This window comes from Anopheles bellator, chromosome 1, assembly GCF_943735745.2.
Source record: "Anopheles bellator chromosome 1, idAnoBellAS_SP24_06.2, whole genome shotgun sequence".
Taxonomy (NCBI): domain Eukaryota; kingdom Metazoa; phylum Arthropoda; class Insecta; order Diptera; family Culicidae; genus Anopheles; species Anopheles bellator.
The window spans coordinates 26,497,083-26,521,955 of record NC_071285.1 but is presented as its reverse complement, the minus strand read 5'-3'; the positions used below and the strand labels follow the sequence as shown (position 1 = coordinate 26,521,955).

General features: G+C 40.8%; 2 protein-coding genes across 2 annotated transcripts; both read left to right on the top strand.

Moving 5' to 3' along the window:
* The first annotated feature begins 10,207 nt into the window (after positions 1-10,207).
* LOC131209556 (calcium release-activated calcium channel protein 1) lies at positions 10,208-21,809 on the top strand. Its single transcript, XM_058202652.1, has 4 exons — positions 10,208-10,791; positions 17,945-18,296; positions 19,475-19,618; positions 20,768-21,809. The coding sequence occupies exons 1-4, from the start codon at positions 10,760-10,762 to the stop codon at positions 21,293-21,295; spliced, it is 1,056 nt and encodes a 351-aa protein (XP_058058635.1). The 5' UTR covers positions 10,208-10,759; the 3' UTR covers positions 21,296-21,809.
* Positions 21,810-22,392: 583 nt separating this feature from the next.
* Positions 22,393-24,464, top strand: LOC131216071 (zinc finger CCHC domain-containing protein 8 homolog). Its single transcript, XM_058210471.1, has 2 exons — positions 22,393-23,743; positions 23,814-24,464. Exons 1-2 carry the CDS (start codon positions 22,460-22,462, stop codon positions 24,345-24,347), a joined length of 1,818 nt encoding a protein of 605 aa, XP_058066454.1. The 5' UTR covers positions 22,393-22,459; the 3' UTR covers positions 24,348-24,464.
* The last annotated feature ends 409 nt before the right edge of the window (positions 24,465-24,873 follow it).

Sequence of the window (24,873 nt, the reverse complement as noted above, 5' to 3'; positions counted from 1 at the left end):
AAAAAATAAAAAAAGCGATCAGTGCGGTATTCGAGTAATTACCTTAAAAAACGCTATACACGGTTTACATACAGTCGGTACATAATCCGCCACGAAGAGAGCAGATATAACTTTTATAGGAATAACTTAAATACACATTTCTTCGTTTCAAGTACAAGTTCTACCTAAAATCAGTTACCACAAATACCACACACATATGTCTTCAAGTTACGCTGTACTTTTTCAAAACAATTCGAAGGTTCCTTTGACTTGTTCAGCTCGCCATCGAAATACAGAACCGCAGAGCATAAGCAAAGCATAAGGGGCATAAGCTGATCGTTTTTAAAAGAGTTTTAAGAGCGTATGATATTTGTGTAGGTTCATAAATTTATGGTTAAAGAGACGATTATCTAAGAAACAAGTTATTTGTTTCACGAATATTTCGCTTACATTATGGCATAATTCTTTTACTCCACTGGCGCATACACATTGCCCCGAAAAAAGTGTTTATATTACCCGTATTGAAAACTTTACAGGCTTTCTCAATTTAAACAGAATCGCACATGCGGAAAACAGCAGTTAATTATGTCTTGACGGTTTTACTTGTTATCCGCGAACTAGAAATCAGGGCCAAACAAAACAATTTCAAAACAGACAGCAATAAAACATATACACAGCAGGTAGTGCATTGGTCAACGCTGGAAACAGCATAAGCAACATTTTAGCAGATGAATGAAATTTACAGGGTGTGTTAATCGTGTAAACCCAAAAACCTAAAAGTAAAAGCAGGAATGCAGAAGTCAGTTTTCCCAGTGTAAATGTTGCACTGATCACTTGTTAATCACAATCACAATCAAGTAGTCACATTCTCACAGTATTAGTATTCTTTCAGCGAAGAATTGTTTTGCAATAATTCCTATCTGCTTGTCTGGATCAAGTAATTTTATTCGTGCCATAAGAACGAACCGGAACGAAATGATTCGGAAGGCACACATAGTGCTAACAGAACGATAACGAACAAGAGTAGCCTTTAGGACTAGTTCGGGTGAGGCGTCTCAGTGAGGTTTAACGTATAGGATATCGAACATCTGTAAACCAGATCGTCGATGCCATTATTTTACGACTGTTTACGGGTGTTTAAAATGAGTGACAGGAGGTCATCTCTTTTACAAACCGTCCTAGTGTAAGTCGCGTTTTTGGTGGCATCTGCACGTTTCACGTATGTTTACAATGCCCTTGTGAATAAGCTTTATTTACGGCAGTGAATCGAATTCCACCAGTTTTCACTGCATCGTTCATAAATGTTCAATTTGGTATTTTGTAGAAGCTCGAAGAATCAAGAAATTCATCTTACAACAACGAAGTCTACGAAAGATCAGCGGAGGCGTTTGAGCGGTTTAAAGCATGGCACCGCTGTCAAGATTAATAGGTTTGAATCTTCAATGTATACACAGCTAATGACTTGGGCCGTTTAATGATGTACCCGAACAGAAAAAGGTGATAAGTACGATTCGTTCGCTTTGATTGGTTTTGGGCTTGATTCCATCACCGCGCAACAGTAACCAGAAATGGTCTACCCGTTTTTATTAACTATAAAATGGTTAAGCAAACCACGTACGAAATCTCCCAACCTTTATCATCGTCATCTGATATTGCAAAGCTGACACTGTGTTACAGCTTCGTGGGTGAATCCGAACCATTGCCTCTTAGATAAGGCGATGTCTGCTCGAAAACTAGTGAAACCTAGTGACCTAAACCGAGATTTCGCTCCATCGCTAAACTGATTAGACAACGTCCGATACTTGCAACATTTGAACCTGGCATATTCTCCAACCATTTCTAAGTTTAGTAGGAAGTCCACCAGAAAGGTTGTTCGATCGTTTAGCGCTGTATAGATAGCGATGCCACATGATTTTAAACGTTCTGATCACCTAAAATCACTAGTAATCGTAACGACCGGAAGAAAGGAAAACTCGTAAAACGGTAATCTAAATCGTAAAGGAAACCCGTAAGGCGCGAAGGAAAAAGCGAAAAAGGGCTGCGTAATTATATTCAAATGTTACGCCATTTTCTCCTCCATCTCTGTCATCAAGGACTAAGCACGGATTTAAAACTTTGCCTTGGACGAAGAAAAAATGGGGACAGTCGATTGCTGTGGAGTAGAACGTGTGAGACACCCGAAACCGCAAGGGTTGACCGGCAAAACATTATGGCTTTTACAATTACCGAATTCACACGAAACCCTTCCTAATAATCGTTCACGAAAGCGGAAGGGAGAACCAGGGAGCAACAACTAATGAGCAACATTAGTGGAACCTTCGGAAAAAAAACGATGCAACGAATCGAGTTAAGAAGTGCGCCCAGCACTCGTACACCTGTGCGCAGCTGTCCTGGCGTCAAGGCCAGGACACAACCTAAATCAGAACGTTTTCTGTGAAGTCATACCTTATAGCCGACGAAAGTGGCATACTCCCGCTATATTTGGATATCTTTGTCATGTGTAAACAGGTAAAGCTGCTGGCAGCCGTGGCGAATGACACTACCACCCTCGGAAGGAGTAATTTCGGACCGCCGTTCTGGATTGTCCGGAGCCTTACGCGGGAGCTTCTTGGGTTGAGCAAGCGAAAAGCGGTGGGCGGCTTTGTTGAAAAATTATCTCCAATAAACCGGCCAAACACATCGTTAATCTAATTTTAGGTCAGTACACCGCTGTGCACCTTCAGACCGATGGAACATATGTACCGAGCAAAAATGACGCCCGACGTATATCGATTATGTACCGCGGTGGGTGAAATATTTATTTCTCCATCTTACGCATACGTGCACTATTAATAGCGCACATACTGGCACGGAATATTATAATATCACACATCGGCGTGCCTCGCACATCGCAGTGTTTTGCTGTAATCAAACAGCACCGAGCCGAGTGTGGGAAGCCTAATCCCATGTAGCGATATCGTGGACGGGGAATGAAATATCTTATGTGAAACAGCAGTTGTGAAACTCCGTGACCGTGATTGGTGCCTGCACACTATTCACTATTCAGCCCTGTTTGCCAGACCATTCTTCCTCGGTGCCTAAGCTGACTAAGCCTCTATGGCAACGGTCCCCGACGAACGTCTAAGGCAAATGAAGGCCCAGCACGGCGAGTGGACGAAGCAATCGAAGCGATCAATCAAGCACCACCTGGGGGTGTTGACTACCGATAGACTCTGCTTCAAACATCACGCTATAGACTGCAGGAGAGGCGGAGGGCAAGTGTGATGGAGATTCTAGTAGCGCTCGATAGAATGCTACTAACCGCAGCGTGGTTTCGTCAGTTCTTCCCTATGATGCCTGTCAGCACCTTCCGTATGGAGGCACGAATCCGTCATAGAGTGTGTCTTCGTCGGCCTGTTGTATAATCGCCCCTAGTCAGGAACCTGGGACCGGAATACGAAATAAGACCCAAAGAACTGTGACACTGCAGCGTTTATCACAACTAGTTACCATTCGTTGGACAGCTTCCTTAGGTTTAACTGCGTCGTATTGTGTTTTCGGTAGGCTGGACCATTTTCATCCGGCGAACAATCTATTATTTGTTCCAATTTTTAGTCAATCTACATCTTTATTTGTCTTCTATTTTATCTATTGTTCTTTTAAAATGCTCTTGGGCCGTTTGAAATGTACGTGCTTTCATGCTATCGATTAAGATCACATGTTAAACAACGTATTAGGTAAATGCAAAATAATTTTTACCTTAGTTAAGCATAGACACTGTTTTGCGGAGACCTCAGGGAGCCCCATTGCCCGTGGGACCCAACGTTAAACACTGTCCCAGTGGTGTAAAACAGTACAAATAGTATCAAATCGCTAGTGTATGTCATGCCTGTCAGATTGACCGGGTGAAATAGTACGATCCAAAGCATCGAGGAGCACTGTAACATTTCCTTATAGGGATGCAACGTTTTTTTTGCTATGAAAGGTAGCTTAGATGGAAACAAAGCAGTTTAATAAACCGGGTCTCTGCAGGTAGGGCTTTGTGTTCTTTTCAAACCCAAAAAATCGTTGTAAAATATTCTTCAACAGATGGCGTGCCAAACGCCATCTGTTGAATTTCAATGATGTACGATCTTCATCGTACGTCATAAACAGTAAACATTTCCATTTCCATTGCTTCAACAATGGGCAAAACGGAGCTAGCGGGGTGTGGTTAGTTTCAAATAATATCCCGAGATCCCGAGTGTGATATTTGTGCTGGTATGCAAAAGGATTTGAATACTCACCCATAACATTATACATTACAATTTCGTCGTAGCATATTCGATTGAACGTTAAACGCACAGCACGTGTTATTTCTTAGGATCTATTAAACCCGACGACATAAGCATTGCTTGAAATTTGTATCATGGTACGCAAAACACGAATTCTTATTTCTAGCCAACAATACTTTCATTTCCATGTTAGCCAACCGGAATCATCTTTACAAACACACGAAACAACGTACATAGGAACACTGTACATGATGCACTTTACACACTGCACTGCTGGAAGAGACAATCGACCCAATAAATAAGCTGTCAAAGGGAACAATTGCTACTAAAATCACCATCATCTTATCATTCCATTAAACCCATTACATGCATTGTAGTACTTTAATCCAATTTAGTATAGTTTTCGCCAGCTATCATGCTTGAACGAGGTTACCTTCAAACTGTGAATTGAAACGATTAGTTCCAATTTCATAGAAATCTATCAACATTTCGCATGAGCTGTGGACCATTCCTTGGGCTACATCTCTACCGACGAACCACAACAAGAAACGTATTTGTTGATAATAAATGATAGATTGGGTTGAGATCAAATCTCGATTAATGAAGTGAATGTTAAACTATAATACGACGAAACCACGGTTGTCAGTGTTGATACGGGTGGCTCAACCTTCTCACCCTCAACCAATGCACATAATGCTTTCCCGTTACGATTTTCTCGTCGACGATGATGTCACTGGCATCAGTCCCTTTTTTATCGGTCTTTTGTGTGTCACAATAAATCTCGAAATACCAAAAAAGGGAATAAAAGAAAGAAAAGCGTGTTTAACGTAGAAGACGCTCTCATTGGGTCGCTTTAATTCAGAATCGCCATGTAAATCTATCCCAAAAGAAAATGTAGTACTAATGAATTTCTCAATACGCATCGTTCAGAGCTTGTCAACCGATACCAATCGATAAATACTGGTCAATATAGGTCAATGAAAGAAAAACAGGCAACTCGTATTAAATCTACGTTAATGATGGACTGTGAGTCACTTTGCCTCAATACTAATCTTTTGCCATAACATACTAATCTTATCACAAACCATTACGTTCTCTCGCGTCAATTTGGACAAATTATACAGCTTTAACCTCCTTCATCACTTTCAGTTACTTTTATGACCCTAGATTACAGTCAGAAGAGTTTTCAAATGAATCACACTAAAGTGCTCCTTGCTCTACTACTTCACCATTATCAAATGAAGCTCTCAATGTAGGCGATTCGAATAAACAATCGATATCCGTTACATTACATTCGACAATGCTCACCACTGTTAATCTTTAAATAATTTACAACTGTCAATACAACTGACTGTATGGCAAAAATCTGAAATCAAGTTGAATTCAATTATTGCTGCAATCGTGGCGTTGTTAGTACTCAAACTGCATCGATGAAATTCAATCCCACTGGAAATATCCTGCTATTTGCCTGCTGTTTTAACTGGTAGTCCATTGAATATTTAGATGAGTTTAACCGCCAGACAAAGGTTGCGTAAATGAAGCAAAAACAATTGTAGAAACGGTAGCAACCGAATAGAAGCTTGTTCGAATGTGTTCGTGCGCTCATTTCAAATACAAACACATTGCCTATCAGGGCCCGTCAGAGCTCGTCGCTCGACGAGGATTTACCGTTTGCTACCCAAACATGAACTATGAAAATATACCACAGATAGTAACAGCAACAAATAATAGTAATCTATAGCGGTAAACTATGGAAGTCTGTGTTTTGTCAGTCTTTCATAGAATCACTGCATATTCGATTAACTCTTCGACTTCGAACGAATCGAACGAATCGATGTATGCTTCCAAAATAGTCAAGTCAAACATGCTTTACAATCAAACTTGTACGAAAGCGTGTACTTGTGCACCGAATAGAGATGAGCAAAGCGAAAACCTTCTCATGTAGTTTTATTTGAAACGCATAGTTCGGTAACATAGCCCAGCAAACGCAAGGGAAAGGAATGATTTAAGTTAATTGACGATTGACAAGTCCTTGGGTTGGAAAGGGAATGAACGAATGAAACTTGAGTCTCCACGTTTTTGCACAGCATGTTTGAATACTGCTAGTAACCCAGTTTGAAAGTTACTACTTTTTAGCGAACAATATTTAGCACATTTTTCGACAAAACACCGTTTGCGTATTTCCAATAATCATTCAATGCCGTAGAATAGAGCAATACGATAAAAGCTGTAGACATTTATTGCAAACGTTATGAAACATTTGCAAGAATCTGCGTGAAAGAGAATAAAGTAGATGTGTGATAATCAATGACAAGAATTTGGTGCTGGAATGGTTAAAAACATAAAGATAAAATGTATGGCTCTCTTAATGAGCCTGTTTTTTTCATTCACATGAACGTGTAAGTGTCTTCTGCAGAGGATACCAAGCACCCACTCTCTTTTAAAATGGTCGCTCCTCTCCCTGCTGACCATGTGCTGACTGTAAGTAGTTTATGGACGCTATTGATGGTTACTTCGACGATTGGCCATTTACGGTATGCTTCGTCTCAATTAGGATGTGGCCCATCATAACCGGCCCATGAAATCCACAATAGGCGAATGTTTCTCAATACTTCCGTCATCCCACGCGATCCCTCACGGCCAAGTGTTCTCCTTCTGCCTCTCTTGCTCATTTGCAATCACTCTCTTTTTTGTCATTCTGCGATCCGTGTCATTTTCTCACTATTCTAGTCTCTGAATCTGCAGCGTTCATGTTTTTTTTCATAGTACTTTTGTTTATCTCTTCCATTATAACGTTATATTAGGGAAAATGTGCATGTTATCACTTCCTGAAATTAATTTACGCAAAAAAGTAGTCGTTCAAAGATGATATTAAACAACAAAATACTAAAACGATGCGCCAGAAACAGAGCTTTAGAATCTAGTGGAACAGTGGCAATATTGCCATTCAACACATTTGTACAGCGCGGTTGCAACGGTTTGGCACAATTTCACACTGGGATTGAAAATTGGAGCATTCTAATGCCCTGGCAGTTGGGCAAGATAAATGCACATACACATCTTCACATACATGGGCACACTTGTTTACACTAAAGAATCTAGACCTTATTTAATTATACACATGCACACATTCGCTAACGTGAGCATCTCGCACCAGCTGAACCAGCTGCTCCCTCAGGCGGCTATAGAGGTCACATTTGCAGAGGGGCTCATATCAGAACCCTCAGAGAAGTACAGTACCCGAGGATGCGTCTTCGCGAGTGTCTAACGACCCCGTCGAGCTGTGGGCATATCGAGCCGTCGAAAGTGTGGTAAGGGCTTGTGGCGCAACGAGTATTACCGCATTAACGATAACTACGTTCGTAACGGAGGATAACTATCGTTGGCCTGTTGCACACGGGTGGTCTCGCGTGCACTTCCGAATTGCAAGGATGACTCCACTCCACGGCACCGTTCGAAGGCGCAGATAGCAATGTCAGGATGATGCGCAAAGCAAGCTGCAGTTGTTTGCAGTATCGCGTGCACGTTACCGCCACGTTCGAATACTTGGTCCGTACGCGCCTGAGTTTCCGACGGCACTGAGCAGAGTGGGCGATCGACGGGCTCTAGCTGCGTTCTCTCGTTCTCTCGCATTTTCCGAAAACCTGGACTGGATTCTGCCTCCACCGACTGGTCTATCCGCACGGTCGGTGGTGTCACGAGACAAGCACACGCCGTGTCTGCGTAAGATTACGGAGAAAATGGTGGCCTCCACCATCATGAGCAATGTAGGAAAATGCATGTCGTGCGAGCACGAGCTCTGGAAAAGCGGCGGGCATATGACGAGAGAAAACCAGGGAGAGCCCAACCGCACGGATTCTGATGGAAAAACGCGAGCCGTAATGATACGAGTCCAAGAGAGAGTAACGTGGCCATTACACAGCGGCAGGATTTCCGTGAGTAAAGAGAAATCGAGATACATATTAATGTGCCTAGAGAAAGCGTCATAAGATAAACGAACCACTTTACCGCATGTGACTTGTGGAACTCGTGTGCGTATCCTGTTGTGGTTCGATGTTCGATCTCCTTGCATGGTCCAATGTCTAGCCGCATCAAATGTTTCCGAAAACGCCGTTTTGTGTCCTTTTCATGATGAATGTTTCGTAAGATATTCAAAACGTTGTTTCACGTCATCAGAGTATATCTTTGGAACATAGAAAAAAAACACCAACCAACTTTTGACGTTTGTGGTCACAACGACGGCACACTCAAAATAAACAATCAAAGTAAACAATTGGCCAGACTAGAATCGTGTTAATCGTCGCCGCTGCACCTACTACTGCAGCACTGAACCCCGGCACTGACTTATCTCGAATGGTAACAGTAGAGTTTATTAAAAACATGACATCGTTTGTTTTTGAAAATGAAGAAAGAAAACATTTTCTTTCTGGGAGAGTTCCTGGGACACATTTTACTGCCACGTGCAGCCAACAAACGGAGTATGTGCGGTACATATTATTATGGGCCAATACTTGAAGATTGTAAGAAATTTTTATCCGTCCCATGTTTTGAAATTGAGCGTAATTTTCCACTGAAGAGACTGTCCATTTGATGCTTGCAGTTATGTTACTGATACTTGCAGTCGTTTTACTACAACGGTACATGTAACATTAAATTAAAATCAATGCCCTGTAATCCCTGCACAATAGACGCAATGTCTCTACCTCAATGATTCATTGGTCACAAAAACTTTTATTGAATTCTTCAACATACTATGGCCTCTTTGATTACCTAATCCTAATCGTAATCCTAATATTGAACATATGAAGTTCTTATCATAGTTATGACCCACTAAGGACTTACATACCCAAAAGTAGCCACGGAAACAAATTAGTGAAAGCGGATATTCGACCATTGTAAAGTCGATGTTCCTTAGAAAAAGGGGGGGTTTCGTAATCCATTGATAAGTGCTGCTTATGAAGAAATCTTCAAACAACACATTCTTCCCGAATTCAACAATAACTCTTCTAGTCGACGCCTGACATCTTTCCTCTCTCACAATGTCCGTAATTATTTTAAATGTTTCACCTTTCTTTTGATGACTTCAAAAGATTCTACGAAGTGAAGTTAACGAAAACTCCACATATAGATAGAACACTCCACAAAAGTGTAGAATATGGTTTATGTACTTCCTTAATGAGATGAATGTTTTTGACTTCAAGGCATCCGATTTGGTTCACATCAGTTAATGAGCCTCTTCGACCATTGGCACGGCCATACCATAAAAATAAGTTATACATAAAAAAAGTTCAAAATATTCAGTTTGAGAAGAAATAAGTTTGTAAACCTTTCATCTGGTTTGACGCTGGCTGCGCTTTGATATTTTCGACCACCACTGCACTGTTGCTACGAACGATGAAAAAGAATTCAGCTGTTCGTGCGTTAGCCAAAGCCATTTCGAAACAAGTTTTTCTTTATTTCGGATGCGAGTTTATTCGTGAACTGCACATACCATAGCAGCGTGGGTTTTCCTGCATAGGAAGATTCGCACCTGGCCAACTAACCAATGAGTTGTTGTACTTTATTGAGTAATTATTTAAATACACTAATAAGATGCGACCTCACATTAAGGACGAGTGACCCTTTCGATTCCCAATGTCTTTTCGTTGCTCGATCGATTACTTCGGTTTCGGCGCTGGTAGAAGAAGGGTTTGGATGAATCTTTCTTCACGCGTGTTTGAGCAAAGTGAACCGGGCGCAATTGAAAGCGTGCGCTCAAAGTCTTCTTCTCAGCAACCTTGATCATGAACTATGATCAAATAGGTGCAGGAAGAGAAACAAGGACAGCGAGATAGAGAGAGACAGAGGCAGGGGGAAAGTGCATTTGTGTGTGTATTCATAAGTGTTCAGCTTATGAACACTGCGTTTGCGTTCACTCTTGGGCCGACCCTCGCGTAAGTCACTTGTGCTGTGCGCGAGCTTGGAAAACGACGTTCTCACTGCGGTATGGAAGTTTGTTTACGAGGCCCCAACTCCGTCTGGTGCTCGGAAAGATAAAACTGTTTTATTGGACAATCCTCCAACCAGTAATCTGCTGTCACGTCGTACTGAACATAGTAGGCTTTTTCAAACGATTGCCCCAGAAGAGAGTGAAACCGAAGCGAGATTTCACTCAACTTCATCCAGGTCAACCGCATAATGAGGTTGGATCAAGTAAGTGCTCAACAAGCCGCAGTGAGGCACGCTTGGTGAGTGTAAATTGTAATAAAAGAGAAAACTAGTGTTTATATGCCAACAAGTGGACGGTTTGTTGGAAAAGAAGTTACCGCAATGTTACGTGAAGTGCAAACCGGAAACATAACCAGACCGGGCTTGATGCAGGACTGTAGCTTTCAAACCGGAAATATATAAATCGGAACCGTTGCAGCAGAAGATTTGGTGGTCGCCGATTCGCTGTTCCAAGGCCAATCAATGGTTGTTGTTGTGGTGTTGAAAATTGTTGACTAGTTACGGTTCTTTCGGAACAAAATAACCTTTCCAAACTCGAAATGCTGGACCCGTCGAGAAAGAAAAAACCGGGGTGAGTATAGTGATCATACATCTATACATCTAACATCAAGCTGTTCTTGTTAAGCCTTTGGCGAGCATTTTTAATAATTAAATTAAATTAAATTAAATCAAACCTCCCAGGCCAAATTGTACCCTCGGCCATGTCAAAACTTTACCGGTATCTACGAGTACCATTTTACTCGATCAAAACGGATTGAAATAGATGTGTGCGATGAACCGAGTAATGAAGGACCAACTCCCTAACGTAACTTTCATTACGATTTCGGAGTGAAACAATGATGTGCCTGGCGTTCGAGGTAGCTTCTAGTTCCCATACTACTAGCCTGGCCTTGTGAAGTGTTTCCAGCATGATATAGTTTTGCGCGCGTTACAGGTACCTAATTCTATTATGAAACACTGTAATTACTTTCAAGCTCTTCCAGTGGCCTAGGTATAGTCCTAGCGGAATTGGAACCGTTAGAACAAGCCACGTGCATGAATATATGCTGTCAGAACACGTTTTGATGTATATGGTGACGGACATATGGACATATGGTTATGTATCCTAATTGCCGGTGAATCACCCTAAAAATCCCGGAAATTAATTGACCGCCGCTTTGCACTGCTGTGACTACAGGAATCCACGACAAATTCACGTGTCCTCTGATGAATAAATTATTTTGATTGACTTTATTAGAAATGCCTCATCTTCCTCCCGTTTCTTCCGGGAATAGGCAGTAAGTAGTCTCCATCGCAGGCCTCAACATCCGTGATCTTCAATTAGTACGTACAGAATAACGCCACTCCACATCCAAATTCTACGGTAACGCAGAGAACGAGTCAATATTGTCGATGCAGGCCTTGTCTCTTTTAAATATCCATAAAAACAATTGTGGGTCAGTCAGTCAGTTAGGGTCAGTGTTGCTCGTGCTTATAATATTCAAAAGTATTAAGCTTCTTTTGTGCTTAATATAGTCGATTACAATCTGAAGTTTCTCTTGTAAAAACTCTTCTATTCGCTCTTAGTAACAGTGGCAACAACCAAATTTTCGACAGTTTCTCTCGCTAGCTTTTACGGTTCTCCATTATTGCCATGTGATTTTAATTTGCACACGATTAGCGTTCTTTTACATCAATGGCTGCTGGAATCATGTGTATCACACGATAGGCTGACGACGACGCGTTTCGCTCGTTACGACGATGATAGTGCATAAGAAGTCGAGATAAGAGCACAACCAACAATTTCCATACGAATCTTCACGCTTGTGACCTGCTAAATTTACGGATAATACAACATAAAGTAATGTTTGTGCGTTACAGCTGCTAGTTTATTTCTATCTTATGGCCTGTTCTATGGCTTGCTTCAGCTGAACATATGCAGCGATGTACTAAAGTAGGCTTTCTAACTGCAAAACACTTCGTATAGGTTCCATTTCTTACGAAATGGCCTTCGGTGCGTAATGTACGCAAATCTGGCCATTTTTTGCCGAGACATAAACATTGCATAACTTCCACAGAATATTCTTTGTTGGCCATTCAAACCTCTTCATTGTGTGCGTCGTACACCAACATCGCATATCGAAGAAAACAATAAACCTCTCACCTTCATTGCGGCGTTTGCGTGGTTTTCTTGTACCGCCGTTTCGATTTTTTTGCATATCGTACCCAGTACCCATGTCTTGTTGCTGCTGGTCATGATGTACTGCTGGGCTCATATACTAAGCCGTAGAAAACCTAGAGTGATCTACCACAACCTCGCAGGCCTGTTGACGATGGCATCAAACGAGCCTTGGGCTCTTATACAACTGATCTTCCGAAATCGAACGCATATACGGCATAGTTCTAAAACAACTAGAAACTACTGCGACACACAAGGAAAGAATCCCATCAGCAAACATGAAATTGTTTTTACTTTCCATTTATGTGTTTTATATATTTCAATTAATGGAATATATTTGAATGTCGTATCAAGCCTTTCAATCAGACCCTACGGCTTGGCGATGATTCTTTTATTTCTAGACAAAAAACACGAAACTCTTCTTCACCAATTCAGGTTATGTAGCTTCATCCGTTCCTGTGGAATGTCGCGGACGCTCGTTCAACGAGCGTCCGCAACGAGACAAATCGTCTACCGTTATTGACCTTTGTACCCTCTTGCGCGTTTACGAGGTTTTGCACCGTGCTGATTCACAATGAACCTAGGAAAGGTACCGTGTCATGAGTACGAAACTTCGTTCACCACACAAAATTTTACATAACATTTCTTTCATACGCTGACCAGAACAATTTGTTCTTTGCTTTCTCTTTTGTAATTTAAATTCCTTAATATGTTTTCGGTAAATTGCACATTACTTGGTGCACCTAGTTTGATTTGACGATTGACAGTCACATTTTATACAAATAACAAGGTGCGGACTCATAGGAGTAAAGATTAGGTCAGTGTAGGTAACCGTGCTTATTCACGCACCCGACCTGACTGTTAAAAACCTCATAACTATCGAACCACAATCAGTGACTATAATTAATTGGCACAGGTTCTAACTTTAGCGATAGAAAAGTGGTTGCTAATGAGGCTTGAATCGAATTGCACAATAGAGAAGTCAACAAACTGAAAAAAGTCAGTAGGGTAATTTTACATTTCAAGTTAAGCTCTTTTCGTTTTTCCTTTTTTCTTATTGCTCATTAAGCAAGTTCTTTTCCATTCCAGTTCGGATTTATTACATTTTGATTATTTTGCTTTCTTTGTCTTTAACTCACAGGGGTGGGTATACGTCGATCTTACGAGGAAAACATTATTTAATAAAAATATATTAAACTTACAAAAGCGACTCAGAAAACTATAGTTGTTGACAACAACACCCCAACAGCGTATTTCACGATCGGACATCAATTTAACCTTAATTGAACAACGTACTACGGCGGAACCATTCCGAAGCAAAACTACCGGTTTGATCCATTTATTAGTAAGACCAAATGTCAACCATCATAAATTTAATTAAAGCCGATCGTTACTCTGATAGGCCTCATTTGATGGCGATTTGAAAAGCAAAATTGTGCAAGCATGAGAATATTCGAATAAGAATATTGCTTTAAATTGTATTCATACTGCAGTCCGAATTGAAATATAGGAAGCACCAACTTAGGGAGCCATATTACGTTTCTTTTCTGCGTTTCTTTGATACGTTTCTAGGATAAAGTTGGAGTAGTTTTACGGGTCTTTATTACTGCGTAATGGTTTCTCTTTTGACCTCAATATCGACATGCATTATCATTTTCGACCTTGATATGACCGGAGAAATTAAAATGTGCTCTTCATTATTGCATCATGTTTCATACAAAGTGAAGAAAATAGTATATAGAATAGAATGCCCAAACATCGAGCCTCGAAACCATTTGACGACATTAAATTCAAATTATGTTGGAGTTCGAGGCCTCCAATTAGTTTCCTTATAACCTGTTAACCTGTTCTCATTGCTTGGCGAAAAGAAGTTTTCTCTGTACTGCTTGAGTTGGGCTTACAGTAATTAAATAACTTGCATAATATAATTGCTTTCGCCAATTACGCTCATAATTAGACCACATCGGTTGCCATTATCAAAAGCACTTCCTTTTCTTAACCATACTTGGTATGAAGGAAAATCGACCAACTACCCGTTACATGCTGGTATATGGTTTTGACTATCGTTATTCTGGGCTGAAATTAATTTTCATTTATCGAACGAGTAAAACTATACTGTAGGCATGTTGCGACAATCATTTCTGGGTGGAAAATTGACTTCGGACGCAAGGAAGGGGCAGATCTGTAATTATGATGACTAACACTAATACTGTGCAGTGTACATAGTTGCAAGTGAACTATTCTATTCGTGAGCTATTCGGGTTATCTGCGCTGTGGTTACTTTACACTATTATAACCAACTATACGCCGCATGATCTGTCTCTACCAATCAATCATTGACTGTGTGAAAGGATCATTGATTGTGTTTTTAATCAATCAGCACGTTAAGCTTAGCAAGTTAATACGGAAACCGCAGCTGGGTTTAGGGCAATAGACATAGGGCAAAAGGCAAAGTGGTTATTTTCTTTGCATTTTTCGTTACATTATTAGAAGAAGTGCTATTCTTTAGGTACATTATTACCAGGGTTTACATTCTTAGTACTATTTAAAGCCTTAAGTATGTCTGCAATAAGCATATAAGCTTATTCGTCTTTTGTCAACGTAATGTCTGACAAATAAACTGCGTAGGAAAAATTGTAATTTTAATGGTTGCAAAATTGGTTCGTTTTTTTACGAAAATAAAAGGAACTAAACCCATGATTGGTAACGTAGTATCCACATTCCTCTAATGTTGCAAATGCAGCAAAAACGATTTAAACTGCAAAAGTTTGAATGAAACTTATCACCATTAAAATTCGTTCTAAATTTTCATTGTAGTGGTAAAACTGCCCATGTCCGGAGAATCACATTTTACACAACAATGGAAACGATACCAATTGCATGAAATAGAAAAGGAGCTCAAAACGATTCAACAGTGATCGTAGACTACTTGGAGCTGCAGAATTCATTGCATATTAATCAAATACAGGCGCACACAGACCCTTTCACTTTCAAACTTCCATCAGTTCCACCCAAAACAGTACCGATTATCAACTGATATTAGCAATGCTGATTTTCATGCAAAACACAGATAACCTGACAAGAACGAGAAATATGTTTTTGCACCATCATCCATTGGGGGACTATCGACAGGGCAGGAGCTTGACGTGGATACAGGAAACATTCCTTGGGGTATTGCGTCAAACAACGCACATGGTACCTGGCAGGTTGTCGCCCCCGCGTCTGAGGGCCCTGAACTTGCCCCTACGGATGAGAAGAAACTACCACTATACCACTTAGAGCTGTACGCTGTACTTGAAGATAAAACTTGTCTTAGACTCTTTTGGCTGGGAGTGTATTGCTGGGAACGGGTCTCCACTTTCTTGATATGAAACAAACTGCATCAGAGATTTAACACATATCCCATTGCTCCGTTTATATCACGCATTCAAATGCAATTGCAAACCACTTCCGTGCCTAACCATTTTTGTCGGATTTATTTATTGTGCTGAAATTATTCCACAAATCTGCGTCATCCAACATGTGCGGTATTGCTTTTAGAGGCGTGGGCTTTGACCGTAATGATCTGGGCCTTCCATAAATAACCTTAAACGTAGAACGGTACACGGCAACAACAACCACTGGTATGAATTAGGCTGTTGTTCCAGGTGGTTACTTAGCTTCTCAATACGAATCACGCGTCATTTACCGCCCTTTGCCTTTTGGGTTTTATGGATTTTCATTTGTACGGTACCCACTGGATTGGAGGATGTAAATTTAAATAACATTTAAATACTCAGAATAAAATATTTCAAAAAATCAACGCAATAAATTGTTTAATTTATTGAACAATTTTGGAATAAACTTTCCGTTGACAATTAATGTGATCATAAAATATTTGTTGTACAAATTGTACAATAAATTGTTTAATTTATTGAACAGTTTTGGAATAAACTTTCCGTTGACAATTAATGTGATCATAAAATATTTGTTGTACAAATTATAGAGGCTGTAAGGTAATTGATGAAATCAGAATTTCTTTATTTTGGGTGATTTTCAGCAAAGCCCTTCCTCTAGAACGGGTTAACAAAGTCGGCAAACTTTTTCCGCGGCCTAATACCTATTCGCGGTAGATCGCGCATCGCTTAATTGTGGTTTGAGAACTCAGCTTTGGGCTCGTTTATCTACCCCCTTCAGTATGGCGCTAATGCAGCACTTCCGTATCGTGTCACGAAGTTATTTTGTCACTCTAGGTAACAGTGGAAACATATACTCATGCTGTCGACTGACACACTATTGCGGGTGAAACTACCTCACTGAGCCCCCGCGCTGATCCACACGTCCTGTACTAACTATGTGTGTTTGCACTCTCGACATTCGACCATAAATGGCTGATATAATGGTATCCAATTTTGAATGCAACAATCAATTGGGATTTAATTGCAACTTCGCGGGTAAGATGACACGTTGTTTTGAGGTTACACATTACCCGATCCTCAGAAGCACGAGCGAGTTGTTTTGTTGCACAACTTTCAAACACGCTCCTGCGTTGCGAGAATTCTTCGACGGGACCGTTCTGTGATGGACACGTGACTGAGCGAATAATTGTGTTTCCATGGCACTCGAATCTCGTGGTGGAAATGATTTGACCAACATGGAAACCGTAGTATGCAAATACAGTGAATCAGATGTAATAATTGAGCATGTTCAGCATGTATGGAACTTTGGCTCTGTCCCAATTAGCGAAGGGTCCAAATCATTTCAAAGGTCGCAACGGGCTTAACAAATACGATCCAGTCCGTTCCAATAAAATTTAAAAAACCGCAACGCGTACATTTGATACATTTCCAATGATCAGTCTGTTGTTTGTCGGTGCCGGTTTCAGTTACGCTGACTATTTAGCAGTTAGAAGCATTCGCTAAGCCTGTTAGAAGCCTATTTTTACATTTCTAAAACGTTTTTTATCGATCGATAATACGATTATGAAGCTTTTTCATATTGGTCTCGCTGGTCTCGTCTTTCGTTTCATCGTATTTACGGGCAATTTGAAAAAAAGACGTTGACGTGGTGAATTACTAAAGCGACAAAGAAAAGTAACTTATAGATTTCGCTATGATTGTAGTTATCAGCTTGTTCACTTTTGTTTTCGTAGAAAGTTTAATGTAAATCAAAAAAAAGAGTTGATTGGTACAGAAAAAATGTGCACTCGTTGGTCACGCCTACAGTTAGGCAACTGGCCGAGCACATTGAAGAAGTTCACGATGAAGATTTGTAAACGCGAAAAACGTTTGACACCGTCCTTCGCTGACTTTCGCGACTCTCTGTGAACTTGCCGTGGTACTCTCGCGTGTAAACCTGCTGTGCGAATAGTTCGGTTGTGAATTTAGCGTCGAGTTGAGCGTGGTGTCCTTTCTTTTTTGGTTTTTACTTACCTTTTCTATTTTTACACGGAACCTTTCGTAGTACCTTTCTGCTGAGCACAGCTAATACATTCCCGAAGTTTATGCACCAAAGTTTGTTTACCAACAAAGCCCACTTATCGGGATGCAGACCGAGACGAATAAAGTATTTTTGTTTCCTTTTCCAGTGGAAATGGTGCGATATCCGTGTGGAGTACTAGTACTGCTGGAATCGACACGGTTCTCGCAACAACGCTAGGAACCACCGTTGCACCGAAAACATTCAACCATCTTCATCAAGCAGGTTTGAGTTACACACCTAGCGGGGGCAACTACACCACCGGAGCATTGCCGTCCAGAGAACTAGGCATTGCCCACGAAGCAGGCCTCAATCACAGTCACTTTCATATGCCCAGCAACGGAAACAGTAATAGTGGAAGCATCGGAAACAACAGTACCCACAGCCTCAATCTGCAGCAGCAGGGCCACGGTGCGTTTCCGTGGAATAATCGGACCAGTATTTGCAGTACACATAATAAGGTAAAGGCCCAATCCAAATGTCATTCGTGTAGAAAACAAACCACTTGTTGCACTGTTTTTGAGGATTTCAAACTCGTGATCAATTCATCATCACGAGTATCAAAATCAGAAAAACACGTTTCGTGCAAAATGGTTGTGGGAGATCATGTTTCACGATTTAATAGCAAGGAAAATACTCCTACGTCCGTTATAACGTATGAAACGACAACGGTCGGTTTGTTTTTTTTGCTTAGTACATTTAGTTTTTTGCTTTGCTAAAGGTTTTTATTTTGAACTTCTTTAAAAAAAAACCTTCGTGAGCATAAATGTAATCAATTTCATCAATTTTATAACATTTAAAAGTGCATTAGCAATAATAGTACAAGTTTAGTCTATAAAACTATAAGCAATTGTTATAATGAATAGTATCAACATCGTTTCACCACCACCATTGGTGTGCCTGCCACGTTGGCAATGTTAGTCGGAAATGAACGGTCGCTTTTCCGTGCCGCATTTTCCGACAGCGGCAAATGAAGCGATTTGTATTTTGGCAGCAGCTTCTCGACCTGACCCTCTGTGTGTTTTCGGCAGAGGAAGTTACTGAACTTGAAAACCTGAGATGAGTAAATAGACGGCTGAACTAAACCTAATGCAATAAACGTAGTATACACAGCACACGAGAACCAGAAGTTTGAGAGAGAAATCGAAAAACAAGAGACGGAGAAAGAGCCGCGCCACGCGCTCTGGCTCACGCATCACTTGTACCATTATAGAGATCAGGTGGTGATTGTATATTTTCAAATACGAAACAATGCATTTAGATCGGATCTGCTCGCAATTGGACCAGTATCTCACCTCACTGTTGGTCACAGAAATTTCAACCACCACTGCCCCATCCGCTGGTGCAAAAGCAAATTTACAATCAGTGCAAAACATCCGATTCAACCTGCGTCACTCGTACTGCTAAGCGGCTTACGCTATTGCTCGGCAATAGTTGCGGTAATGGTTTGTGTTCTACCTTGACCGAGCATGACGCCTATCGGCATGGCTGTTTTAGCTTAAAGACCGGCTTTTTGGTACATCATTTTTGTTCTTAGCTCGTAGATTTTGTTTCACTATCAGGCTTGTTTTGATGTGCACATTCGTTTTGGCTTCCTTTTTACATTGTTTTTTCTTCTTCATACTAATTGTATTTTCAGAGGCGATCCCACTTAAGCACAATGTCCCAGACTGGCGATGAATATCACTCGCCCAACTATCTTTCTTGGCGGAAACTGCAGCTCAGCCGGGCCAAGCTGAAAGCTTCCAGCAAAACTTCAGCTCTGCTATCAGGGTTCGCAATGGTAAGTGAATTGGAGCAAACGCAAGGTGATTTCTCCACGTGGTGGTCACGTATCAGCGTTGCTCAGTGGCGCCTGGCTTGGTTTGTTAGTGTGTTTCACCTGTTGGCGAGATCTTTCCGCACCCAGTTCATCGGAACAAGTGCACGATCTAGCTTGCGAATTCATTAATTTAAAAATAGTTCAATCTCGACGCCCTCGTTTTTTTTTCCTGGGGTGGGATGAGAACCCGGAGGAAACCATACGTTTGAGGTTTGTTTGAATGTAGAATCATATTATTTATATCGTGGGCGGTCAGGTGGGGTGTTAAGTGGTGTGATTCGTTTATCGTTCCGCTTGTAAATTTGAGGGAAAAGTGCTGTCTGTTCAGAATTTTGCATTTTCCTATATTTTCTTATTTTTTATATGCTAAACTGATGGATTTTATATTGGCTACATTGATGATGTAACTAGTTTGCTGCATTGATTAGGCAGCGTGCTAAAGCCATAAAGTTTCAAAGGTTCCCATACAGGAACATTGGTCTATTGCCTGCCACTCTCACATATTACTTTAATGTTAGTCTTACTATACGTTATAGTTTCGATTGAAAGCTATACACATCCGGCTACAATCGCCGAGCGGTCTTGGCCTGTTTCAGGGAACATCTACACCGCTCGCGATCGAGAGCCTCTCGCGGTTTGATTGAAATCTATAGGATATGAAGTGTTCATCGTAGCAGAATGAATTAGAACAAATATCGCTTTTGAATTTGAATTTCCATTTTTTGAATTAATTCGGATGTAGCTGTTTATGATCTACTAAAGTGAGTTTAGGTTTGCAAACGGCCACTATGTGCGGAAATCTGTGAGACTTCTCTCTGGAATGGTCCACCCACCAAACCACTCGATTTGGTTCCCTCTAGAATTGCCGCTACTCTCTACTTCTTTTCACATTACCCTTTTACCATTGATTATAATCTGAATATTAATGGCTTGTTTGTTTAAGCATTCCTTATCCTGGTCTAGCTAGTTTTAGTTCGTAGCTTAGTTTTGCTTATTTTTTAAATTATTCTTGTCATGGTTGGTCATGATATTTCAAACGATGGATTTGCCACAAAGAACCACTTTCTTAATATTTATATCTGAGTAATTTTCCTTTTTTTATTTTTTTAGGTGGCCATGGTCGAAGTGCAGTTGGATGAGAATACTAGAGTGCCTCCAGCCATGCTGATTGCGTTTGCTGTATGCACAACGCTGTTAGTAGCGGTTCATATGCTTGCTTTAATGATTAGTACATGCATTCTTCCCAACATAGAAACAGTATGTAATTTGCATAGCATATCGTTGGTACATGAGTCTCCCCACGAGCGACTTCACTGGTACATTGAAACGGCGTGGGCATTTTCGACGTTGCTTGGACTGATCTTGTTTCTGTTGGAGATTGCCATACTATGTTGGGTGAAGTTCTACGATCTCAATACCACTGCGGCCTGGTCAGCCTGCATAGTTCTCATTCCAGTCCTAGTGATTTTCGTAGCTTTTGCTTTTCATTTCTATCGGTCACTGATGACGCACAAGTACGAGGTAACCGTATCCGGTATCCGAGAGCTAGAGATGCTGAAAGAACAGATGGAGCAGGATCATCTTGAGCATCATCATCATCATGGGACTCTGCATCCTTCAGGTCAACAAATCGTGTGATAATGATAGGCCGACTTCGAATAATCATTTCACGTTTCGCAATCTCAACAGTTCTATGCATACACAAGTTGCCAACTGTGATTCCCCTTTCCAACAATACACTTACACCAGCGCCTAGTGATACAAGTTCACTGGTATAGGGAAAGTGAGTGGTGAAAGATGTTTTTATTAAATTATTTCCAACAAAAAATAAGCGAAAAACTTAGATGGAACTTATGTTACTGAACTTAATGAAACGTTGCGCTATACCAAAAGATAAATAACGAAACCTGTTTGTTTCTTATACAATAGCAGCATACAGTAGATTGCATGACTAAGTTGTAAATATTCCTTATTGAACTGAAAATAAAACAATTGCGAACAAAGTAGTTGCTCAAACAAGCGCCAATCCAGGTCCAATCTAACCTTGAAAAGTAAATGAAGCAAGTCTATGTGACGTGTACAATATCCAAACAAGTCTATGTTACTCTTATGCCATTAAAAGAATTATAAAACGATCTTAACAATTTGATAATAAAGCAATAAAAATAAAAACTAAATGTGAGAATGTTTGTTTTAATTCGTTTTTCAGCTTTGGGCATATCCATCGATCTTAATTTTGGTTTCATTTTCGCTTGCAACGTATAAAGAATTGTACTGTGCAAGAACAGGATCAAAATTAACATTACTTAATGTCTCAAAATAAAACACTCTTGTATTTAAGTACTGATGTTTCATGCAGTGCGTTGACAGATTATTAATGTTATATTTTAGAGAATAAAATATTACTAGCTTTGCGACGATACTCAAAGGAAAATTCGAAGGTGAGGAAGTTCTCATTTAAAAGATCCCGATTACCCTGTAGGCACAGGAAGTTCGTTTGACGGATCAGAAATTAAAGGCTTTTAAACTAAAACGGATCATAGGGATCTTCGGAATGAGAACTTCTTCACCTTCAAATTTTCCTTCATTTCAAGAAAAAAAGAAATCAAGAGTGAAAAATCAAAAGTGAAATCAACTTAAAATGAAAAAGCAACCCTGCCAACGTCTATACGAAACGTCAACTCGCCTCTTCTGTGGAATTGTGGAACGCATCATCACAAAGTAACAAGGGAGAATAAAAACATGGCTGCGAATTGAATGATTTCAATTTCGTGTAAATAGTTTGTGTGCATTTTTGAAACTATGAATGAAAGTATTATCAGTAATTGCCCTGATAGTCGGCAGCTGAGGGATAATTCAACAAGCAATGGGCACACGATGGACAGTGAAGTGGAAATCTTGGAAAACGACGACTCGATGGTGGTGATTGATGATGACGATAGCCCTAAGCGTCCAGTACCGGCAGAGGAGGATAAACAATCCCTTGTTTTGAGGATTGAACTATCTGATACGCTACTTGATCGAAGCTTTAAGGATGAACTTTCATTGTCCATACAAAATGTTTTTGCTTCCCACCGACCAATGCAAACGATACAAGTGCGTGAAAGTAGCAATGGTTCGGTATTGGAGGTTTGGAGTTACGACACATTGGAAACATTGCTCTGCCCCGCCGAAGCCGATGATTCGCTGTTCATTGTAGATTCCACACCAAAAAGCAAGCAAAGCAAGGATCCCATACCAAGTTACAAGAAACTTTTAAACAAAGTGTTCGATGGCCATGTACCGGATAGCTCACCAAGCTCCACACCGCGAAGACCAAAAATAAAGCAAACGTGCTGGAACTGCGAAGGAGACCATGGTTTAAAGAACTGCAAGGAGCCACGGAACTATGCTCGGATTCGGCTGAAGAAAGAAGAGTTTTTGAAGAAAAATGACCGGTACCACGCGGACCTTGAGCAAAAGTATGGCCATTTCGTTCCCGGAAAGTTGAGCTCTCAGCTGCGTGATGCTCTAGGGCTCGGCAGTAGAGACCTTCCGCTGCATATATACCGAATGCGAATTTTCGGCTATCCACCGGGATGGCTTGAAGAAGCAAAGGTCACTCACTCCGGGTTGCAGTTGTTTGACTCTACTGGTGAGGCAGTCCAACATTCAGATGAGAGCGAAGGACAAGTGGATGAAAATCGGATGAAATTCGACGTGCGACGAATCATAGAATTTCCCGGATTTAATGAGCCTCCTCCAAAAAATATGTATGACGACTCGAAGTATCACAGCGTTCCTCCATACTCGGAGGAAATGTGCCGCGAGAGAATGTATCAACAGTTACAAGGGACATTAGTGCGCGGTTACCGCAGAAAAAAGCTAAAACTTGGCACGGTAGAAGACCCATCTTTCGATTGCGCCAACTCAACGGTCGACATGGAGACCGTCGATAAGGATGAAAATTGCTCGGAAGAGAAGCAATCAGCACAGGAACTGGAGGACGGAGAACTTTCGGACGAGGCTGAGACCACCGGTCGAAGCGTGAACATTGATGAAAGCGTCGTGCTAATTGAGGAAACTTGTGAAATTATCACTCTGGATGTAAGTACAGCAAAGATAAATATTGAAACAAGATAAATATTGAAACGAATTTCAACATTTCCGTTATCAGACGCCCGTACAGGATAAATGCGAAAAACGCGCCCTGTCGCCCTCGCTGGATGATTTGCAGCAAAAACAGAAGCAATTAATGAAGCAGCTCGCGGACCAGTCGCATGGCGAAAGAAGCGTTGAACGTGGCCCCTTTCCGGCGGCTATCTTGCAGTGCGAAAACCAATCTGTAGAGGCTGGAGGCGTACAATACGAAACGCCATCATCGCCACTACAATCAGGTGTAACGTTTGAGAACCAGGCGTCACATACCGCTGATACTATGCATGAAATGGTGATGAGCAAATTGTCGTATTCTGATGAGCTGAGAAATGCGGAGCTCAAAGAGATGTCTCTTGGAACACCGATCCTAAAGGCCTTCACGCCCTACAATTCGTTGCCAAGTGGGGAAGCATTTTCGCAGGGTGTTAGCGATGTAATTCACTTCGAAAACCTTCCTGATTCGACCGGAAAATACGAACAGATGAAATCGTTGCTGGCCGAAGTCCGACGTAAAATCAATGACCATCATCGCGAAACGGACGAAGAATCTTAGAATAATGTGTCCACCGAATTTTATCATAAATATTTTTTTTTCAAAATGTTATTGTATCATATTTTTTTAAAACACTAAGAATAATAAAGAACTGGATTAGAAGTCGCATTTCCCGCCTGACAATCCTTGGGGAATAGAAACAATAACGGCCACTTTTCACACGAAGGAGAAGGAGAATTCCACACTTCCATCGAGACACCAACTGAAGATTCACTCTTCTTGTTTAAAAAAATGTAACGAACTGCTGCGTTTGGATGGAAACAGATGAAGATAACGATAACATGGACAATGCTCTATCGAATTCAATCTCTTCAATTTTTCAAAGATTCAGTTTCGTTTCATCATTGAGGCCTTTACAGACGAATGTTGAGCTATTATAGCTCAAAGCCTTTATAATACTACAAAAGAAAAAAAAACATTGGTGCGGTTAAAAAATCCATCCTCTTGCTGACCATTCTTCACTGAATGTTTTTTTCAGAAAATAAGTATTAAAACATCACCTGTGCGATAATCGATGATTTGATAA